The following is a 20318-nucleotide window of genomic DNA, read 5'->3' on the forward strand; positions in this document are numbered from 1 at the left end:
GCGACCAGGCTAATCACAATTTTGGTTAGCCTTACAAGTTTACGATAAATTACCTGGGTAATTTAGTCTTCGATATTATAACTAATTTCGAAAATTACCACTTGGACCACTCAAAACCTTCTTGCGGGCCACTGGTTGGCCGCCCCTTATATAAAATACTATGAAGGTCCAAAATGGAAGTTTCGTTTTCAATCTCGTCAACATCAGGTACAAGTCTCTGACATCAACTCCAAATTATGAGATGTTTATACCGAGTTCAGAATTTTCATGAAATGGATTAAAATGCAGTAACAGAAGCGAAAACGTCAATGCGGAACCGCTTTATGAAAGTTACATAACGCTCAAATGATATAATGCAAGAGTATGCGGTGGCATTGCCACATAAATGTTGACTCAGATAATTCCCGGTCTCGCTACAAAAGTAGCTAGATCATCTTTTTAAGGTATAAATCATGGAAAACGGAATGAAAGTCAAGAATTTGTTAATGGTCAATTCCTAACAATCCTATCGTATACGTGTAGGTTATACCGTACAGGGATGTTGTAGTATTTATTGGAAGGGAATGCATCTTTGTATTTAGATATATTCAGGCCTTTAAACGTTGAATCTGGTTAATATGAAGCTGATCGCAGTATTCGCAACGATTCTTGCATTCTTTATGATCGCGGTTGCTAGCGCGGGTAAGGAATGCTTCATTTATATGGCTGCCATGTTTCCCTCGCCAAGACCGCTATTTTTACAGACGACTGTTCCGCTGATAGCGACTGCGAGGAGGACTGGTTGATAACGTGGCAATGCGTCCGTGGAAAGTGTGTCCCGCATAGCAAAATTGTAGATATGTGAGTTGAATTCTCATAGATCAGTTGTTCCCAACCGAACTATTTCGAATACGGAACGCATACACTTCATTAACGTACCGATGGTCACTTCTGTATAAATTTATGTGGCACTGTGTGCACTTCGGGGCGCATGTTAAATAAATATTTATTTTTAACAAATATTTTCGTCATATTGTTTTTTGAAGCATTTTTACAAACACGATTTTAAACATTTGTTTTCAACGCAACCCTTATTGTACTGTGGTCTAGAAAATAAATAAATCGGGATAAAATGTTGTGGAAGCTCTGCGATATATTCGGCAATGATTTTTTGACGATCTGGTCAGTGTTGACTAAAATATATCCTCAAGTTCGCTTGCGATGACTTTATGTTTTATTTGACAAATTTGGTATGTTTTTTTATATTGGGATTAGATGTTGACTTGAAAAGATGGGTAAGCATGTTTACTAGCGGTCTCTTTGTGATTCAGAGTATAGTTTCTTTTTAGTAAGTGGGATTTGCACGAATAAGATGGGTTTAAAATAGCATTTGAACATGCTTCTAGCGAAAAATCAGCCTAAAGGAACGCAAATTTGGAATTAACTAGTTTCATATTTAATATTTCTGTCATAAAAATTTTATAAAAGTGAGTCCAGGTGTATCTTCTCTTCATAAATTGTTACTGAAAGGTTTATTACCTTTTTACATTTCCTTGGTAGCTTCAAGCAAAATTTACAAAGACAGTCACAAAAAATCTTGCGCCAGAAAATTTGAGACAAATCCCCACATGTAAAAGGCCCAGATTTTACAGAAAACGCCGCATAATGTTTCCAATAACGATCACGATGATATGAAGCTGGTACGGATTTTTTTAAACTTTATTATACCAGTAATTCAGTATCTTTCATGGCCACAGTATTATTTTGGAAGTTAATACAACGTCTCGATTTTAAAATATCGTTGAAAGCAGTGGGGGTTCTCGACTTTTTCGTCTGCGCGGACCACTTCGGACTGTCATGGAGTCCGCAGACCCCTAAAATTTTAGTTGAACGTTTGCTCAAATATCGTGCAACCGTCATCCGTCCTGTGTGCAAATATGAACTGTAGGCTTGTGATAAACAACATCAAAATGAATTTTCTTGAATAATAGCATCATACTTCATGTAGAAATTGGGTGGGTATTAATTATTTCAAAGCAAATTCTGCAGCTGTATTTGTTGATAATACGTGGTCGTGTCTTGAAAATCAGCGTCTTCGATTTGATATCCACGAGTGTAAAAAACCCTATTTCACAAAGATAGGTGATTGCGAGTGTGATATTAATGCGTAACGCACCAAAATTGAAAAACATTTTTCCATGACCATATCACATCCAGCTTAGTCATTTCTATCTAGCATCTCGTCTTGAAGTTTTTCTGGTATAGTGGTTATCCATATCAAAGGAGAAAATGGATTTCGTGGTAAGGTTGCAATCCCAGATTAGGAAAAAAAACTTTAGGACTTTATATTTCAAACGGCTGTACAGCAATATGCTGAGACTGTATGAAAATCCAAATCCAAAATGTTTTGCAAACATTTAGAAGTCACCACAATGGACGCTGTTATCTCCGACTTGTTTTTTTCACAAACTCCAACAAAACGTCTCTGAACCGCAATATGTTTGTATAAGCAAACTGTTGGCAATTTGGCAAAATGAGTTTCTACAGTAGTAGGATATTTGATCTCAGAACATAAAACTTCTGTAAATAAGGTATAGGCCGATGTTATCCATCACTGTTCCGGACGCTGGGTATCTATGTGCCTTGTTTTGATGCACCATTTCGGTAGCCATCATATCCTAGTCCTATAATTGGAGATCGAATCTAGACTTGGAAACAGACTGTTAACGAAAAGAGTGTGTTGTTGCTGTTGTTGAGTATGATTGTTATATAAATCAAATGAAACATTTAAATCATAATGATACTTGACAAATTAGAAAGGGCACAGATGGAGTAACAGACGGAACATGGACTGGACACGTAGAGCCGCAGGACGGTATGAGTAGTGTGCATTATAGTCACGTAGGATTTATAGCAACGTACATCGATTAGTACGTTCTTTTCGGTCAAGTAATCAAAATAACTAAACTATAGCGATTAAATATATAAAGATAAAGAAAAACGCCGTTTGATAATGATGATTGGTTGGAATTAACGCTAAATTGAATCACAAAATCAAGGAAATGCTTTTCAGTCGCTAACTAGTCCGGGAAAATATTGCATCGACACCTTTAGAATGAAGATAGGCTCTGTTTTGCAGGGTGTATATATACATTTTCACTTTGTAGAGAATGTTATCAGCCAAGAATACGAACTAACATGGAAACGATTCATTTTAAAAAAAAGTAGGGGTCTTAACAATTTTATAGACATTTAGGCCTGCTGAATTTTAGAGATGCAGTTGCAATCGCTTGCATCCTAATAGTGTCGAATTTTAGTGTTGATGATATCATCTCAAGTTTCGTGCGTTTTTTTATTGTATATTGAAGTCCCCTTGAAAATGGCTTAAACGATGGGTTTTATTTGCATACTCAACATAAATAGTGTTTCGAAATGTATTGGTTTGCGTCGAATTTTTTTTAGTTATTTTTCAAGTACGAGGACTAGAAGTCACCTTTGTTGCAGATTTGCAGGATAACTTCAACGTCGCAAGGCCAGGAACAAAATCACAGGACCAGCATTGAATATTTATAATTGACTTGTAATTGAAAATATATCTCTACGATCAATCGCTCAATACTTGAAAATGATTTCAAAGTGGCAATAAATCAGTCTACAATGCTACATTCCTTGCTAAATGCAGGGAACATTTGTACTGCAGTATACTGTTGTACCGCTGTACTGCTGTCCTAATTATTATGCAATTGATGCATCATACTTTCGAGGTTATGGAGTCCAAAATAAAATCAAGGAGGAGAATAACTAACGGTTGTTACGTGCGGGCATGATAAGATGCTCCAATTGCAGTCGAACACCCGGAAAGTTCCAGCTTTATCAAATTAGATTAGAATTAGAATGATAGCTATTAAAGTTTTTCCAAATTAGATCTACTGATCTCGCAAAAGAAATACAACAAAAATCAAAGCTCATATCAAATCAGACTTCATTTCCGTAAACATGATGACGGCCAATGTCGGTAGCTGAAGCGCTATAAAATCTTCTGTAGCATCTTGAGCAAAACCCGAATTAGATATCCGGTACTTCGGTTGATTACTTTAATTAGACAACTAGGATTATCAAGCCTTCCATGTCTTGTTCCGATATTGCTCTTCTCTGCATAATGCATATGCAGTTGGTATGGGACTTTGCTGGAAGCGAATGCTCTATTGATTTTGCCGCTATCGATGGTTCATGTATGTATATTGTAGATACTTGAGGCTTCTGGACTGAGAAAAATATAGGTATCGGCGATTCGAGAGGAAAAAATATCGGCAATTTTCGTGACGTCACAGCTGGCTGGGGATATTTATCTGTTTCTTATAGATTACAGGCTCAGGCGGCCAAAGTATAGTTATCGTTCGTACTCAAATAGAAGTAGAAGTAGCGTCCTCAATTTGTACCCATGTACAAGTGGAAGTGGGGTTTCCAAGCCAGCGTAACTGCTTAAGACAGTAATGTAGGCCTAGTTCTGCCTAAATTAAAAAAAAAAATTAAATGCGCAGTTAGAACTTGAACTAGAACTACCCAATTTCCCACGTGCGCAACTAAAACTATATGACTATACCTACTAAAAAACAGTAGTTAGTTGACCGTTCACTAACTCGGCTGATAGTTTGTACAAAACCGGTAACGACCCCACCAGTAAGCAATTACACGCGCCAAAATCTTTTGTTGGTGGCATAACGTTTCCTAACGGAGCCCTTCAGCACATTCGACGGAGTCGAGAACTTCGAACACGCAATAGTTTGTGTGTGCGGACGCGCGCTCATTCAACTCTTTCAAGTATCCAGTTCATATCGCTAGCCAAATAAAGCTGTGGTAATTCATTGTTAGCTTGATTCGAAGGGAGGGCAGAGCGCATTGAAACAGTTGGGTTGACGCAGACAATGCTGTAACTAGCATCTATACAGATTTTGATGCTTGTAAGTTGTAACTGTAAAATCTCAGACTAGCGTATATAGTAGGCAGTATCCATTTATCAACTATATCTATAAGTATTTAAAGAGCTTCCTGGACGTATACAGCTTCAATATACAATTGTATAACATATTCATATTGAAATAAACCCGAATATTTTCGGCTGGCACTCGTGAGGGGTAATTGCCAGCATCTACTAGATTGCCCTTCCCGAGTGTCAGCCCACAATATCCGTGTTTACGAGAGTATAAATATATTATTGAATTAACATAAGAATCATTACTCTTTAGCAGAATTATCTTTGCTCTGTTAGGGAGTTTGTAGCCTCGCTATGAAGTTTTTTTGGTGCGTATTTGTCATGGTCTCATTTGTAAGCTAGCCAAAAGGTATGGATATATTATTTCAACGAAGTATACTTCATGTGGTTTTGGGGTAGCGGCGATGAGTGAATACTAGTCAGTTCTCAAGATTACCGGATATCGATATGACATATCAACATCGTCTATCGACGCATGCTTCATTCAGTTTCATCTCTGGTGGTTTTATGCAATTCCTTTTTTCTCCATCCTGTGTGTATGGCTCTTATTTACATCGTCTAAGCCAGGGGTGGGCAAACTACACTGTAAACCGAAACGCGTGCATTTATGCACAAAAAAAACACACAATATTCGAATTTTTTTTTAGATGCCACATTGCGTGGTAGCGATGTATGTCATAATATTGTGTGGTCTGAAGTGGCGTCTCCGTACCTATCACTGCAGAGCTCTAAATTATGTACCTGATATACCTCCACAGGCTCTGGAAAAATATTTTATTTTAAAAGAATCGGTTGTAAAATGTACGTTAAAAGTGCAAATTGCCGTTATAAATATGACAAGAAAAATTGAAAACAACAATGTTTTGACACTGTAAGACAGGATTTTATACAATAATAACAGAGCTTCTTGGAGGTAAAGAACTTCAATATATAATTGAATAGTATGTTCATATTGACATGAGCCCGAATATTTTCGGCTGACACTCGTCAGGGGTAATCGTCAGTAACTAGGAAAGAATTGGAATGAACATTGTTTATCAACAAAATCGTATCACAAAATATGATGTCACCAGCATGAAATTTCGAGAGAGCGTTCAGTGCACTATTCCGATGCAGCTGGTACACGACCTCCTTCTGTTGACAGAGTTCCGGCTGGTGTATTTTGATAAGTGAACCACAGTATGCCAATCAAAGTACTAGAAAAACTCCAAGTCACTCGCGAAACGCTCAACGCCAACATAGCGATATACATTATACAACAACCCAATCGCAATAGTGGAAGTAAAGGGACTAATGGCAGCGGAAATCACATGTATAAAATACACCAGCCTAAACTCTGTAAACAGGCTTTCGTGTTCCAGCTGGAAATAGTGCACTGAACGCTCTCTCTCGAAATTTCATGCTGATGACGTCATATTTTGTGATACGATTGTTGATATACAATGTCCTTTTCAAATCTCCACTAGATTTGCTGACGATTACCACTGACAAGTGTCGACCGAAAATATTCGGGTTCATTTCAATATGAATATGCTATGTAACAGTAATAACAGTATAAAAGAACTGGATTCGGAACTAAAGCAAAGTGTATGAACAGTAATGTTACCAATAAACATTGTTTCTCACGAATTGACTAGTTACATGATCAAATGATTGAATTGCCAAAAAAACATGGTAAACCAATTTTGGCTCAACAGTATGTTATTTTGGAAAAGCCTTAATGTACAGTGCCACTAAAAACGAAAAGTTTACAAATTGAATGCATAGCAAAAAGTCTAGCCACAAAAAAGACAAATTATTTTGCAAATGCAAAAAATAACAAAATCCACTATGTGCAGGTACCAAAAGAAAGCAGTACTCACAGCACAAGTACTTTGAGCAAGGGAGATTAATTAGCCTACATTTTTTTAATCGATTGATGGGCATTTTGATCTCTTTTCCAAGAATTGACGGACTTGTTCAACTGAAATCCCGAATTTTTATCACCAACAAGGACACATTGAATGAATGGCATTATTTGAAAGACCTTGGGATAACTAAGATCTCATGAGTAGTAGCATGCTACGAGATCAATTATCATCTCAAGCGGTCTTCTTTGGTTTTCGGATCTGTGCTTGATGGTGATGCCATTGGCCGCCATCCACGATTGTTCATCTCCATTCTCATGACGTGCAATCAAAAGATGAGGAGTCAACTTTGAAGTCGGTAAATCGACTGTATGTGCCTGGAATTAAAACAATATGTTAGCTTTAAATTATTTTGCTAAATATTCACGTGCAAATCCAGAGCACATGACCAACTTCAGCAAGAAATGCTTACAGGGGACTTCTCATCAGGGATGTAATGACTCGAGTAATGACTTTCTCATGACTCGGGTCATTTTCTCAGAACACAAAAATGACTCGATTCGACACAAACTGTGTATTGACTCGACTTGAGTCATTACGCATGACTCGAACCAAGTCATATGACTCGAGACTCAGATGACCAAGATCGACATTTCGTTGTAATTTCAAAGAATAGTAAAGTGACCACACTATTGAGATTTCGTCTATTGGTACTGGTACTTAAAATGAGATCAGAAACTGCTACAAATGAGGAAAATGAATATATTAACATGCGAACCATTCGATATCAACAACTGGGTTACCAAGACTTTAACTGGAAGCTGAGCCGTCGACACAATGACTTGGACATAACACCATGAATCGGACTCGAACCTCTACTTGTTGATTTTGACTCGGACTTGACTCGAGTCAATCCTACAAAACGCGAGATCGAGTTGTGACTCGGAGCCTTGTGACTTGGTTACGACACTGCTTCTCATACTAAAGATTCAAGTGTAGTTGAATCAGCGAATAGTTTGAAAGGGCACTGCACTCTAAAAATCATGTCGTCTCAAATTGAAGGGCGAAACGAGAAATTTTTTTAGGCCGCAGCCATTTTCTTCAGAACGCCACCGTAAAGAAGCTGCAAATTTTTTGAATTTTCCACATCGGAATCATGCTCCAGCAGTCACGCAGAAATCGAACTTTATATCGTTGTCAGCCGATGTTATTATGAAGGAAATATGTCGTACACGCGAAGGTAATTTGGATACCGCGTTCAACGGAAGATGTTCAGTCAGGAGATTCATGTCAAAATCGGGCCTAGTGTATTCTATTTTTTTGGGACATAGGGCGTGTACGACATGTTTCCTTCATAGCATCGGCTGACAACTATATAAAGTTCGATTTCTGCCTGACTGCTAGAGTATGATTCCCCTGTGGAAAATTCAATAAATTGCAGCTCCATTACGGTGGCGTTTTGAAGAAAATGGCTGCGGCCTGAAAAATTTTCCCGTTTCGCCCTTGAAGTTGAGATCACAATAGTTTTTAGAGTGCAGAGCACAGTTAACAAGCTTAGCTCCAAAGGGCAAATTGATTAAAAGTTGATATATTATTTGATTATAAATTGAAGCATTAATTGTGTTCAGATGCATGAATTTCTCTACATCATCAGAATTTTAAGGGGTAACAATGAACCTTCGGACTTCGTTCCATCATAACTTGTTAGCTGCTCAATCTTAGAGGGGCACTGCGCTATAAAAATGTTGTGGTCTCAAATCAACTCGCAGGTCGAAAAAAATTTGCCGTAGACATTGTCTTCAGAAAGCCACCGTAATGGTGCTGCAATTAAATTAGGGTTAACATACGATCTCCTTTAGGAGGATTTGTCCTCCTTTTTCAGGTTTTTGAAATTGTCGTCCTAGGACGCCCAAATGTCTTTCTTTTTGGTAACTCCAATACTGTTAGTGTGAAAATCCTCCTTTCCCGATTCCAAAATATGATAAACATAAATTAAATGAATTTTGCATAAGACCCGTTACGCTCGAGCTTCCGCGTTTCTAGTGCGTTACCTTCGCCATCGCATATTTTCGCAACGGGTTAAGAATCGATGACGCGCAGCCACATCAGTTGGTCTTAATACAAAATTTTGCAGCCCCATTACGTCGAGCGCAGTGTTTAGCATAGCATAATTTACCTTCGTTTTGGGACGGCTCAAGAATTTCGATCATATCTGAGGATTCTATTTTCTAGAACTTCTATGTATATCTAAACTGAAGCAGATCCATACTAGACTGGTAGCAAATCTTACCTGACAAAGACACATCGCACTCAAACCATGGTTCGACTTTATTTTCTTGTCTATTCGAGAGCCTTCTGCAGTTCGAGCAGGATATGAATTTCATCGTCTTCAGTTCCCTGCGAACAATTAGAATCATAATAGACAGGTGAAGGACTAATAAGAACCATATTAGACAGGCGAGGAGCATTCCTGCAATTAAAAAGTTTCCATTCCAGCCATCACATTACATTTCAGATAAAGGCAAGTTTGGGCATTAGCGCTGTACGCAAGTTGTGGAATTACTGATTAGATGCGCGCTATCTAGTTTGCTATCATCTGAAGGCTACTAATTCTTGTCTGCTTTAGACACTCGTATTCCCTCGGCGTCACTTGTCAGTGTTTTATTTGTTATTAATACTGCGCATTGTGCAGTACACGGGGTTGAATTACGTTTTCAAAAATTGATGCAACACGAGATTCTCGATGGCGCAAATTCTCAATTTATTCGTTAGTTTGAACGACAACATTCTATGCTGATTTCGTTATTAGAAGTACAAATTCGACCTCATCGTTAGAAACGTAGATTTCATCGCGCGCTCTGAGAAACAGCATCTCCTATCGCGATTTGACAAACAAATACAAATTCTACAAATTAAAGTGCATTATTTGCATCAATGAGGGCCGCAAGCCGCGTTTAAAATATTTCAGCAGGAAATCGCGTCTCGTAGCATTGTGCGATATGCGTGCACAGACGAATATCGCAAATGGGTTGCGGCCCCGCGTAACACCGATAATACCACTTGTTGAATTGCAACTGAATATTAGAGTCAGAATGGTCATTTCAAAAGATCGTTGTTTTGCGTTTCAAAAAGAGGGATTTCGACACCCCCTGGCTACGCGCCTGCCGCCACCCCATGCAAAAATAAAAGTCGGCGCCTATGACTGTACCACTGTTAATTATCAAACACAATACCAACCTCTTGATCAGTCTGCTCTCCAAAAACTTTATGAAGAGTGAGAAGCATTTCCATGTACTTCTCATGCATTTCTTCAACACATCTAGCAACAAGCAGTTGAAACTCATGTCTGATCTATTGGGAATAACAACGCGTTTATCAGAGCTGTTAGTCATGAATATGCACATCACTTGAACAGGTTAGTTAGAGTGAGTAAATTCATCCATATTATTCATTTTAAAATACATAGTTATGCACTAACTTATCTTGATACGAACATAATTAGATTTTCTTAATTTAATCATCACAATAATTGAATTATTTTTAGCATATGGTATCACGAAATCTCATTAATCTAATTCTAACCCAATAGTGTATATTAATGCAATAGGAAGATACATAGGCAATATAATTGGTTAATTTGCCGAAGCACACAAACAATTTTATTTTACTGATTTTTGAAGTTATGACTGCAAATTGAAGTCATCTGTAAGGAATGAAAGAACTTACAAGTCTAATATCTTGCAACATTGGAAAGCTCTTCAAAATTTCAGCAACGCACCAAATTCTAGCACCTTCAACTGATTACGTCTGTCGTGATGAGTGTACTTCATGAGAGTGATGACATTCAGCCAATTGGCGCCAGGTCTGTTGTACTCTGTTTCCAACTGCACCAACTGCATCTTTAATTGTTATATTAGGGTGACCTTTCGAATAACATGAAACTTATAAACAATAAAAAAAAAGAATAACAATCATCCTAATCACCTGATGAGCCTGGACACAAAGCATGCGCTCTCCATGAAGATGTACCAGATGCCTTTGTCTTTTGTCTGAGATTCCTCAACTTTTGCGACAGCTTTTTTGAGAAGTAATACTGAAAAGCATTTCATCATGAATGCACTTTAATACAAAATATATTGAATTCGGAGAGGATTCGGGCAGTAGGTCATAGTCAAGAGAGGACGGTGCTTCATACAGCAAAACAAGTACAGTGTCTTCATATTTTTGTGTCTCCTTTTACAATGGCTATACAGAGATCTTCATATTTTGAATACACTATGCCACAGATCCTGCATGACATGATAACACTCGGATGTTGTCTGTGACAATAAATGTGTAGACAGCAAATCGATAGTTCCGATAAAAGGGCACAAACCAAACTTTCCATCAGACATTCTACCAAACCATATCAAGTAATTGAAACAGGTCAAGTGCAAAGAAAGATGTACATAACTTCATCTGCAAATGAGGTTTCATCACTAGATCTATTATATCTTCAGATGAAATTATTAAACAGCACTAGCTCCCATTTTCATGGTCTGCTCTTATGGCGCATCAAGCTGCTAGATCGAAAATAGGTAATCTATATCTACCCATACCGCTGGGCGCTGGTGCTGTATGTGAAACTCGATAACATGAACATAACATTATTTACAGATGATGTTGAATATTTACATAAACGAATTACCTTGCAGTAAATCAATGTGCTCCCTCCTCATTCCGTTTTGAACTAAAAACATCTCCATTTCTTCGCTATATGCAATTTAGATTCACGTAACAAAGACCGACAGATTCACGGTATATCTCAATCACACTGGTCCTGCGTGGTAACGATCGATTGTCTCAGGATTGCGTCATACAATCACGTGACTCAGTAAGTCATGCGTAAAGAGATAGAGTTAATTTTTTATTTCATCAATGATAAAATACAAAGGGTACTACTAATAATTAAATCATTGCTATACTGTTGCTCGATGGCAATGACAGCGGTACCGGATACAAGTCAAATGTCCAACGTCGGGGTGTTTCATCCATATTTGTATTATAAATTTCTTCAGTAAGTTCGGTAGGGAAATAATATGATCACCTTATTATTTTATCGCAATCTCTTGGTATGTTGATCTGATATTTTGTTTGTAATAAACTGAAATGAGAAACAAGCGATTAACTAAAAGGATTAACGTGACTATCGTAGGTATGTAAAGTCAGATCAGAGCAAACCTCAAGACAGCGGGTCGTCAGAGCGAGACAGTGTAATGGTTATGCGTCCGGCTTCTCGAGCGGCAGGTCGTGGGTTCGATCCCCGGCCGGGTCATACCACAGACTCGAAAATTGGTATCCGCAGCTATCCTGCTAGGCGCTCAGCAATCACGGATAGCATGGAGGAGAAAAAAACGGGGGTGCAGACTAGATGACCTCAACTCCGTCGTCAAAGCATCTCGATGGTGCAGGCGAAAAAGTATATCATATCTCTCAGGTATTGGTATAGCACGCGACCATAATATCTGATCACCAACCTATTTGCTTGAAGCCCGGTACCACCGTCGGTTACAACCTTGGTTATTTATAACTGTAATAATATTGTTAATTAAACACTGCAGCCTGAAGAAAAATCTGTGGCTAAGGACATACCGATCAAATCACATTTGGCGAGGCTTTACGACGTGTATCAATATTACCGCGCTTTAGGCTGCCAGGGATGATATATCACGTCAATAGTAACTTCGTGAAGTTTCAGAGTGAAGATTGGCCAGCGACCACTCAAACTCCCTCTCAATTGATATCCGGTATGAATGTTTGACACCGCAGGAAATTCGTCCGGAATGACTATACTGATATGCATGTGAGCTTATAGACACATCATATGAGCATTAACCCACATCTTATGACATTCCCTGATGATGTGTGGACGTGCACACAACATGGCGGATTCTCGATGTCAGATCTCAGCCGATAATATGTGTCAGCCAAATATTGTATATACCTATGCACAATGTTGTGTCTCATTCAACGCTGTGAATTTACAGTGTACTGCCCGCGGGCCGCATGCGGCCCGCCACGCCGTTTTGTGCGGCCCGCGAGAGTCTAAAGAAACTTTTTAAAAATTTTGATAAAATGTGTACTAGAAATCGAATTAATGCAGGGACTTGATTAACTTTTTCTTATTATATTTCACCATGCTAATTCTAGGAAGGTGGTTTTCAAACTGGTGGGCGCACCCGCCTTGGGGGCGTGAAAGCATCTGAAATGGGCGCGAAGCTGAGCTCGACAAAAAAAAATTTTCGCGCTCCGCGCGATTTTCATCCAGTTCATTGTTATTGCTATGTATTTAGTCTGAATTACATATTTAAAAATCTCTCATCCACAGTCGTAACCTTCCATGGCATCAAACTACCCGTTAGGTTTGCTAGCAGACTGGTTGCGTTTTGTGGTATGATGATAAGGGGGCGCGAAATCTTTGACCATCATAAGGGGCGGGGCGTGTCTTAAAAAGTTTGAAAACCACTGATCTAAGGTAAATACTTGATATCAGAGCGGGATAGCTGCAACGAGATTGACATAATTTGGATCACCAGTGAGATTTCAGATTGCCCACTTCATTTTTAATTATTTCAGTGATGTGCTTATAAAAAACCGATTCGGGCGTGTCTTAAGTACATTCGTTGTCTGTATGCGTGGAATGGGGGTATGTATATTTTATCTACACATAGTAGAAGCGTGTTTGAAGCTAACATGGTTATGATGCTGTCAGCATTGTGTGTCCTGGAACTGAACTAAAAGTGGAATAACTAAATCTATGAACAGATCACTGCTCACAGATTTATATTTCAATCCTATTCTAAGAATCGGGCCAACCGCCTTTTATCTCTATAGTTTTGACAAATTGGTTATTGAGGTCCGCCAGCCTATGAAATCTCGCGTGTACGATATCATCAAAGCAATATTTGGCTTTTTTTTTAGGGGTAACCGGAGGAACCGCAGTAAACCTCCCCCCGTAACGCTTGTGACAGACTGGGTGGTTAGCCGCAGCACAACGTCACAAGCGCCGTAATAGGGCCCTTTTGTGTATTCTAGGACACAAAAGCACCAATCTCGGTTTGCTTCTGTTTTTCTTCCTTGTTTCATCTGTTTACTTCAAGGTTCAAACAGTTGGCACAAGCAGGCTTTGGCTGGGGCGTCTGCGGCCGCTTGTTCCGCCGCCACCATACTTGGCTTGTTTTAAATAAGCACATATACTGTCTCCATGTCCTCACTATATATAATCATATATCAATATTGCGTTTTGGTTTATAATCCCAATTTTATATAGTGCGGCCCGCGAATGAATTTAGATGTTGAATGCGGCCCGCGAGCTCAAAAGTTTGCCCACCCCTGGTCTAAGCCCATATGGTTGTGTAATATTTTAAAGGCTACTCCTAATCGTTTTGACACCTTTCTATGTTTTCATTGTGTCGCAGTTTTGTGGTGTTTTGATACTATGAAATTATTAGTAGACTGATACTAATTTACCTATAAATCTGTAGCAAATGCTGTTGCTATGTCACAACTGACATTCGTAGAATGTTGGTTTCGTTTCGGCATTGAAGCTGTAATTAAGGGACTTATCATCAAATACAGTAAATAAACCTTTTAGTTTTTGAGCAATGACGGATTGAAGTTGATGTTTTATTGTAAAAGTTATTTGTTTCTCTTAATTCTTCGAGTGCTGGCAGTGGTCTCATTAGAAAGTAGACTACATGTCAAAGCCGTCGTTTTGATACCAAAATCATGTTGCTGTGTTGTTTAGAACAAATGTTATGGTGGTTTGCATTTAAAATTCATACATTGGTGACTTTAAATACTTCCTGCATGAGTGCGTCCTTCCTAATGAGTGAATTGACCTTGTTATGATTATGAACGCGTGAAACAATAATTGGATAACGCTGCTGTAACTAAGAGCATGACTATAACTAGGGCTGGGCACAATGATTCGAGTACTCGAATCTGAATCGAGTATTAATTTGAATGATTCAAGTCGAGTAGTAAAACATGATTTTTTGGAGTACTGAAATTATACGCTCCTCGCAACTAAAAGTTAATTTACTAACGAGAATTCTAGTTTTGATACGATTTTCCACTGAGGAAGCCTTGAAACCTTGATTGGCCGTATCGCAGCATACGAGACATAGTACAAAGCTACGAATGTTACTGGAAATAACACATTTCCGAAGTCATGATTATCCCACAACATTGTCAACAAGTGCAATGAAATCGGAATGGTCGAACAATGCCGAAGTATCTTTAATGTGACGGATAACAGGCATTATGTTCTTTGTGGTCGCATAACAGCTAAACATTTGAACTTTGACATGGTATATTCTGTTGTGACGTCATATTCAGTGATACTCAAATACTCGACTCGACGTAACACATCATTCAGAATCGAATCACTCAGGTACACGATTTTGCCCAGCGCTAATTATAACACATTCTAGTACTGCTATCGCACCGAGTATTCCCAAGTTGGTGATAGAGTATGCTATTCTGTACGATGTGCCGTACGTGTATTTGTCAGTTCAAGGCACAAGGTTTACCTTTTGAAATCACTATAGGAAACACCTGAGATAGTTCTGTATTGATTAAGGTAAACAGACGTCGCGAAGAACTGAGGCATCGAGGTGATACGTATTGATTGAGTTGATACGCCGTTGTGTATGTGTAGTGAGCTAGAATGCAAGTAAACACTTTCAGGCCTTATCTTGTGTCTGTAATGTTCGAGCTATTGCTGTATTATGATAGTGCAACGATTCTTATCCGGGGCTCAGTCAGCTGGACAGTGGACACACACTCGACTCGTGCAGCAGAAGACTGATTTGCAGCATATTTTTATTTTGTGTGAATGTCGCGTTTTAATGGTTTTGTTATTTCAACACTGTTGTTAATATACGGTTCATTTGTGCATCAGTACTTCGTAATAAAGTATTAAATGCGAAATGCGATTTTTGTGGCTTGGCGAATTTTTTTGGGGTACGTCGAAGGCTTGTAGAATAGAGTGAGCGATCGCCAGATTAGTAAAGGCTAAGGACCACTGTGTTAGCGATTGTGTGGCGTTGTGCGGTGATGTGATTCCACTTCTTCATGCAAAGTTTGGAAGCGGGATTTGTTTATCACATTTGTTATCGGACCCAACTGGACCAATTCACATTCCAGCGATATCTACCGCGTCGCGTAGACTTCGAACGTCGCAAGCAGGCTTTCAAAACATAGAGCAGTTGCGCCGTTCACGTTCAGTCATTGAGTAGCCTACTGACTCGTGCAAACTATGGCGGTACACCGATATAGTTAGTTGACGGCATACTAACAACTTGATTTTGAGGCTCTCTAGTTCTAGTTGCGGAAATTGAAAATTTTTTAGTTCTAGTCTCAGTCTCAGGTGCACGTTGTAGAGCAACTAGATTTGGCGTGAATCGTGATACCAGTGTTCTGTTTCGTTACGTACTTGCAGCTATTTCTAGCTCAGAGTCATCATTACTTACAGTGGCAAATCCAGGTGAGCTTTGATGGCCTAACATTCTTTAATTTCAAACTCGACACCCCGATCCTATAAAATGCCGATTTCATCTCCAATATTTCTCAGCTCATTTGCAATTCCGAAATTCGTATAATCTGTTATTGGTTAGTCGTGTTTCAGTTAGTTAGTTGTGGACATATTAAAATCGTTAGTTGGGAGTTTTGCAAAGCGAATGGTTTTAGTTCTAGTTGCCGTTGATTTAAATCCGCGCCATTGCGAGATTTAACGACCAACGTACGTCCGTAAATCATTAACGTAGATCTGTTTTCGTTGCGACTTAAGATGTTTACACAAGCCCAGTAGCAGATCGAGATTTCATAGCGCTGTGCGATCGCGGCACCGCATAAAAGCGCACGCGTCAATTGTTAATCATATACGCCTGATAATGAAACGCTTCGTAAAGAAATAACAGCTCACGCAATGTCCCATTACCGAGCGACTCGCAGTAATCGAGTGGCGACAACTTAAATTTCAGCTGACGCTTTGTACACACTGTGTTAGGAGCTATAAAATTATTTCCTAACCCCTACGTTAAGCTGTGTCGCGTTGCCGTAAATTCTTTTGTCTGAAGCACTTTTACTACGCTTTATGTGTAAACTATGAATGTTGTTATGTGGGGATTGGCGCGGTGAGAAAGATTTGATATGATAACGGGGATCTTAACGAGATATGATGCATCATCGTGTGACGCATATGTTTCTAGTATTGAAGTATTTCGTCTGCAGATATTGTAGAAATAGTAACGAAGCTCGATTAAATAATCCAGTCGGTTATCGCGATTATAATAACATACAAGTGAAATCCTTGATTGTACTGGGAATCGGTGGCTGGCAGATTGTCAGAAGATGTGCCGCCAAATTTTTAGAACGACACGACCAGACTCATACCCATCAGTGGCGGAGATACATCACGAACCTTACATATTTTGAAGGTAGTGTAACACGAAATTAGGCAGAGTCAGGCAATTTTTGAATATATATACCTCCTCTGCCGTAAATGAAGTCAACAATAAGAACTGTGCATTGTGCATGATACAATGCGCGGCATAAGAAGGCTTTTCATCATCTGTATTTGCAGCATCAGAAAGATCTGATCCTAATTGTAATGGAGGTTTCTGAGTAGCTGAAAATACATTCTCGATACATATTTCATAACCATAGTATCAGGATTACGTTATCGAACCGGTATTGTGGACTTTGCCAGTTTTGTGTGTATGGACGGGTTGAAATGGATGGACCTTTGGCTCCGTCAAGATTTACGATCCCCGCGTTGGTTAATGCATTATGTAGAGGCCTATGCCAGGCCTTGTATAAAATTTTGCTCATGTGCCAATACTCATTCTGCATACCTCCCCATGTGTTTGTTTGTGCGATTGTGTGTGTGTACTTGAAGGTGTGACTTACACTTCCAATTGGATTAGTTTTAGCAGGTATTGGAAATCACAAAGTTCATTAGCACTTGCACAGAAAGTCACGATGTTCTTTCTGCTTATCCTTTTGAGTACCAACAATGAGTACACTGATCCCGACTTTAAGAACTTCATAATTCTAGATCGCTAATCAGACGAAATAGCGCGAAATGCCGCAATCTAATTACTGAATTGTGTCTATGCTTTCATTTTTATTCTATTTTGAGTTTTAATTTTTCTGAAAATGCGACAGCATAACTGCATCTTGCGAAACGAGCCAAGGTCGGTGTACAGACGTTTGCCATTCTCGTTCTTACGACTAGGAGAATGGACTTTGATTCGATATGAACGGAACCTGATTTTTGATGTTATTTCTTTCCTATAATTCGGAGTTCAAGGCAATTTTGAAGTTTTTTTCAGTTGGTTGGTGCTATTTTAGTCTAATTTGGAAAAAAATCTGCAGCTATCATTACATTTTTATTCTAATTTGGAAAAACTTAAAATTGTCTAGTTGCTTAACTCTGCTCTGACCACCACTGGTTGTTGTTCGCAGACTTAGTTGGTTTCAGACCACACAAATGCTTATACAATATACATATACTGCAACCAAATTATTAGCACGTAATTACGGATTTACAACGCTGATGGCATTGCTACTCGTCTACGCCGCAAGTTTATATAACTTACGAAAGCCTCAATGATGGAAAACGGATTTATCGCGAGTAGGCCGTTTTCTAACGGTTTTGGTGGTGGGATACCGCCAAACTCGACGCTGTCAAACTTCAAACCGGTGCAGAAAGAACCCATCGTGTTGCTGTCCGGTAAAAACCGCGGTTTGGAACAAAGCAGACCCGATATAAAAACATTCGGATTCAGGCCTATAGCGCAGGCAGATCCGATTTTGGATGACACCGGGCGGGATTATTACTTGGACAGCGACTTGGAGACGATAGCTGAGGAATCATCTGTGCTGGAGTCTGATTTTGATGAAAGGTCGACCCCGTGCAACGGATCAACTGTCATTGGAGATTACGATCGTGCAGACGGCGACCAAAGCACGCCCACGCTCTCTTCGTCATCATCCTCGCTTTATTCGCAAACAAGCAATTTAAATCCCGCTTCATCTAAACGTGAGTATAATAGGGCCTGACCTATTATCGCTTTGCCGATAATATCGAATCGATATCAAGCATCGACAGAAATATACGTATCGAATTATTGATGTTAAACAATGTCAGCAACTTTCGTGAGGTCACAACAATAGTATAGGGAGTCAGAGAAGTATAATATGCAACCCATAGACTGGGAATTGTCATCTATTTCTTATAGCTTACAGGCAGAGGTGGTAGAAGTACTCATTGTTGATACTCAAGCACAAATAGAAGTCGTAAATCTCTACTCTCGGTCTAATAGCAGTGGCCAATTGCAAGTAGGGTTGCATTTAAAGCAAATATCAATTTAAAACAAACATCCTTAAAACATAGCCCTTGTTCAAAACATGTTTTTATTGTTGTTTTGTAGCCATGACATCACGAATCTTTAATGGTTGCGTCACAATGAATTGGCATTGACAATAGAAAATTTAGAGTAAATATGGCTCTTTCGACGAAAAGGGCTTCTGACCACTGTCCCAAACAGACCAAAATATATTTGGCCAGTACTACATCGTTATGCAGCATTTATACTGTCGTCGGTCATCACTAGGGTTAGTTCGGATATCAATAATTTTCACTATCCGGATAACGGATATATCCGGATATTTTGAAATTTATCTAACCGGTTAACCGGATAATAACTGAAGTGAGACAATCGATTTCATTAGGTCTGCATGTAAAACGGATCGCAAAATCATTACACAGTGTTATTGTAGAGTACCTACCTACGCGCGCAGTATGAGCGAATACGAGAAAAACCACGCAAATTTAATGTTCACTGCTTCTGCAATGCCCTCTTTTTAAAGCACAGATGCATCAATTGTGGGATCCTGTAGCCGGCACCGGAATTTTGTAATAAAGAGTCCACGTTCATTGAATGCTTTTTCAGCTTCCACAGAAGTGGGCTGAATAGAAAGCAGCGCTTCGTAGGGAGTCAAAAAGGTTGGCAGGTCGTACGCCGGAAACTTCAACGGCTTTACATCCTTTTGACCATCCTTATGTTTAGGTTTGGAGTACTAGAAGGACGACTAGCTGATACTGGAATTGATGCCGACATGATACCTCGCTCTAATTCACGTGATCAGGCACGCAGCCAGCCGAAAATGTAGGGGGATTGAAATAAAATCAGGGGGTTTCGATTTTTTTCGAATTAATCATCAGCGGAAATCAATTACGCTTGCACGCACGCACATTTTTGCGAACATTCGATGTCATTCAGTTTTGCGGTGTCACTCTCAGAATCACTAATTAGAATACACTTAACGGCGTATCGTCAACAAGCCATCGAGAGATAGGAGCCAATGCATGCTGGGTCCGAGATGGTTAGGCCAGCGATTATATCGTTAGTAGGCCTATTGCAGATACGATTGTGTAGGTCAACGATAAT

At 39.2% G+C, this 20318-nt stretch overlaps 2 protein-coding genes and 1 long non-coding RNA gene across 6 annotated transcripts in view; 2 read left to right on the plus strand and 1 right to left on the minus strand.

Moving 5' to 3' along the window:
* Nucleotides 1-129: 129 nt before the first annotated feature.
* Nucleotides 130-3642, plus strand: LOC145434645 (uncharacterized). Its single transcript, XR_013913510.1, has 3 exons — nt 130-681; nt 744-840; nt 3484-3642. It is a non-coding gene; the product is annotated as an uncharacterized LOC145434645 (long non-coding RNA).
* A 2585-nt stretch (nt 3643-6227) lies between these two features.
* Nucleotides 6228-11652, minus strand: LOC145434646 (uncharacterized). 4 transcript variants are annotated; one of them, XR_013913511.1, is made up of 6 exons: nt 11507-11652; nt 10804-10912; nt 10546-10718; nt 10057-10170; nt 9110-9216; nt 6228-7196 (listed from the first exon to the last, which is right to left on the minus strand). XR_013913511.1 is itself a non-coding variant. In XM_080311984.1 (6 exons), exons 4-6 carry the CDS (start codon nt 10161-10163, stop codon nt 7135-7137), a joined length of 276 nt encoding a protein of 91 aa, XP_080168110.1. In that variant the 5' UTR covers nt 10164-10170; nt 10546-10742; nt 10804-10912; nt 11507-11650; the 3' UTR covers nt 6228-7134. The 4 variants fall into 4 exon arrangements, 3 of the variants coding, with proteins under 3 accessions (XP_080168110.1, XP_080168109.1, XP_080168108.1); XM_080311984.1 differs by having other exon boundaries at nt 10546-10742; nt 11507-11650; XM_080311983.1 differs by having other exon boundaries at nt 10057-10718; nt 11507-11650.
* A 2541-nt stretch (nt 11653-14193) lies between these two features.
* The window catches only part of LOC145458976 (uncharacterized), a 33379-nt gene continuing 27254 nt past the window's right edge, over nt 14194-20318 (plus strand). Inside the window, exon 1 of the mRNA XM_080337493.1 lies at nt 14194-18907. Within this exon, the coding sequence (XP_080193619.1) occupies nt 18475-18907 (433 nt within the window). The 5' untranslated portion in view covers nt 14194-18474. The remainder of the gene's footprint in view (nt 18908-20318) is intronic.

This window comes from Botryllus schlosseri, chromosome 2 (genome assembly GCF_051294905.1).
Source record: "Botryllus schlosseri isolate E-star chromosome 2, Bs_hap1, whole genome shotgun sequence".
NCBI lineage: Eukaryota > Metazoa > Chordata > Ascidiacea > Stolidobranchia > Styelidae > Botryllus > Botryllus schlosseri.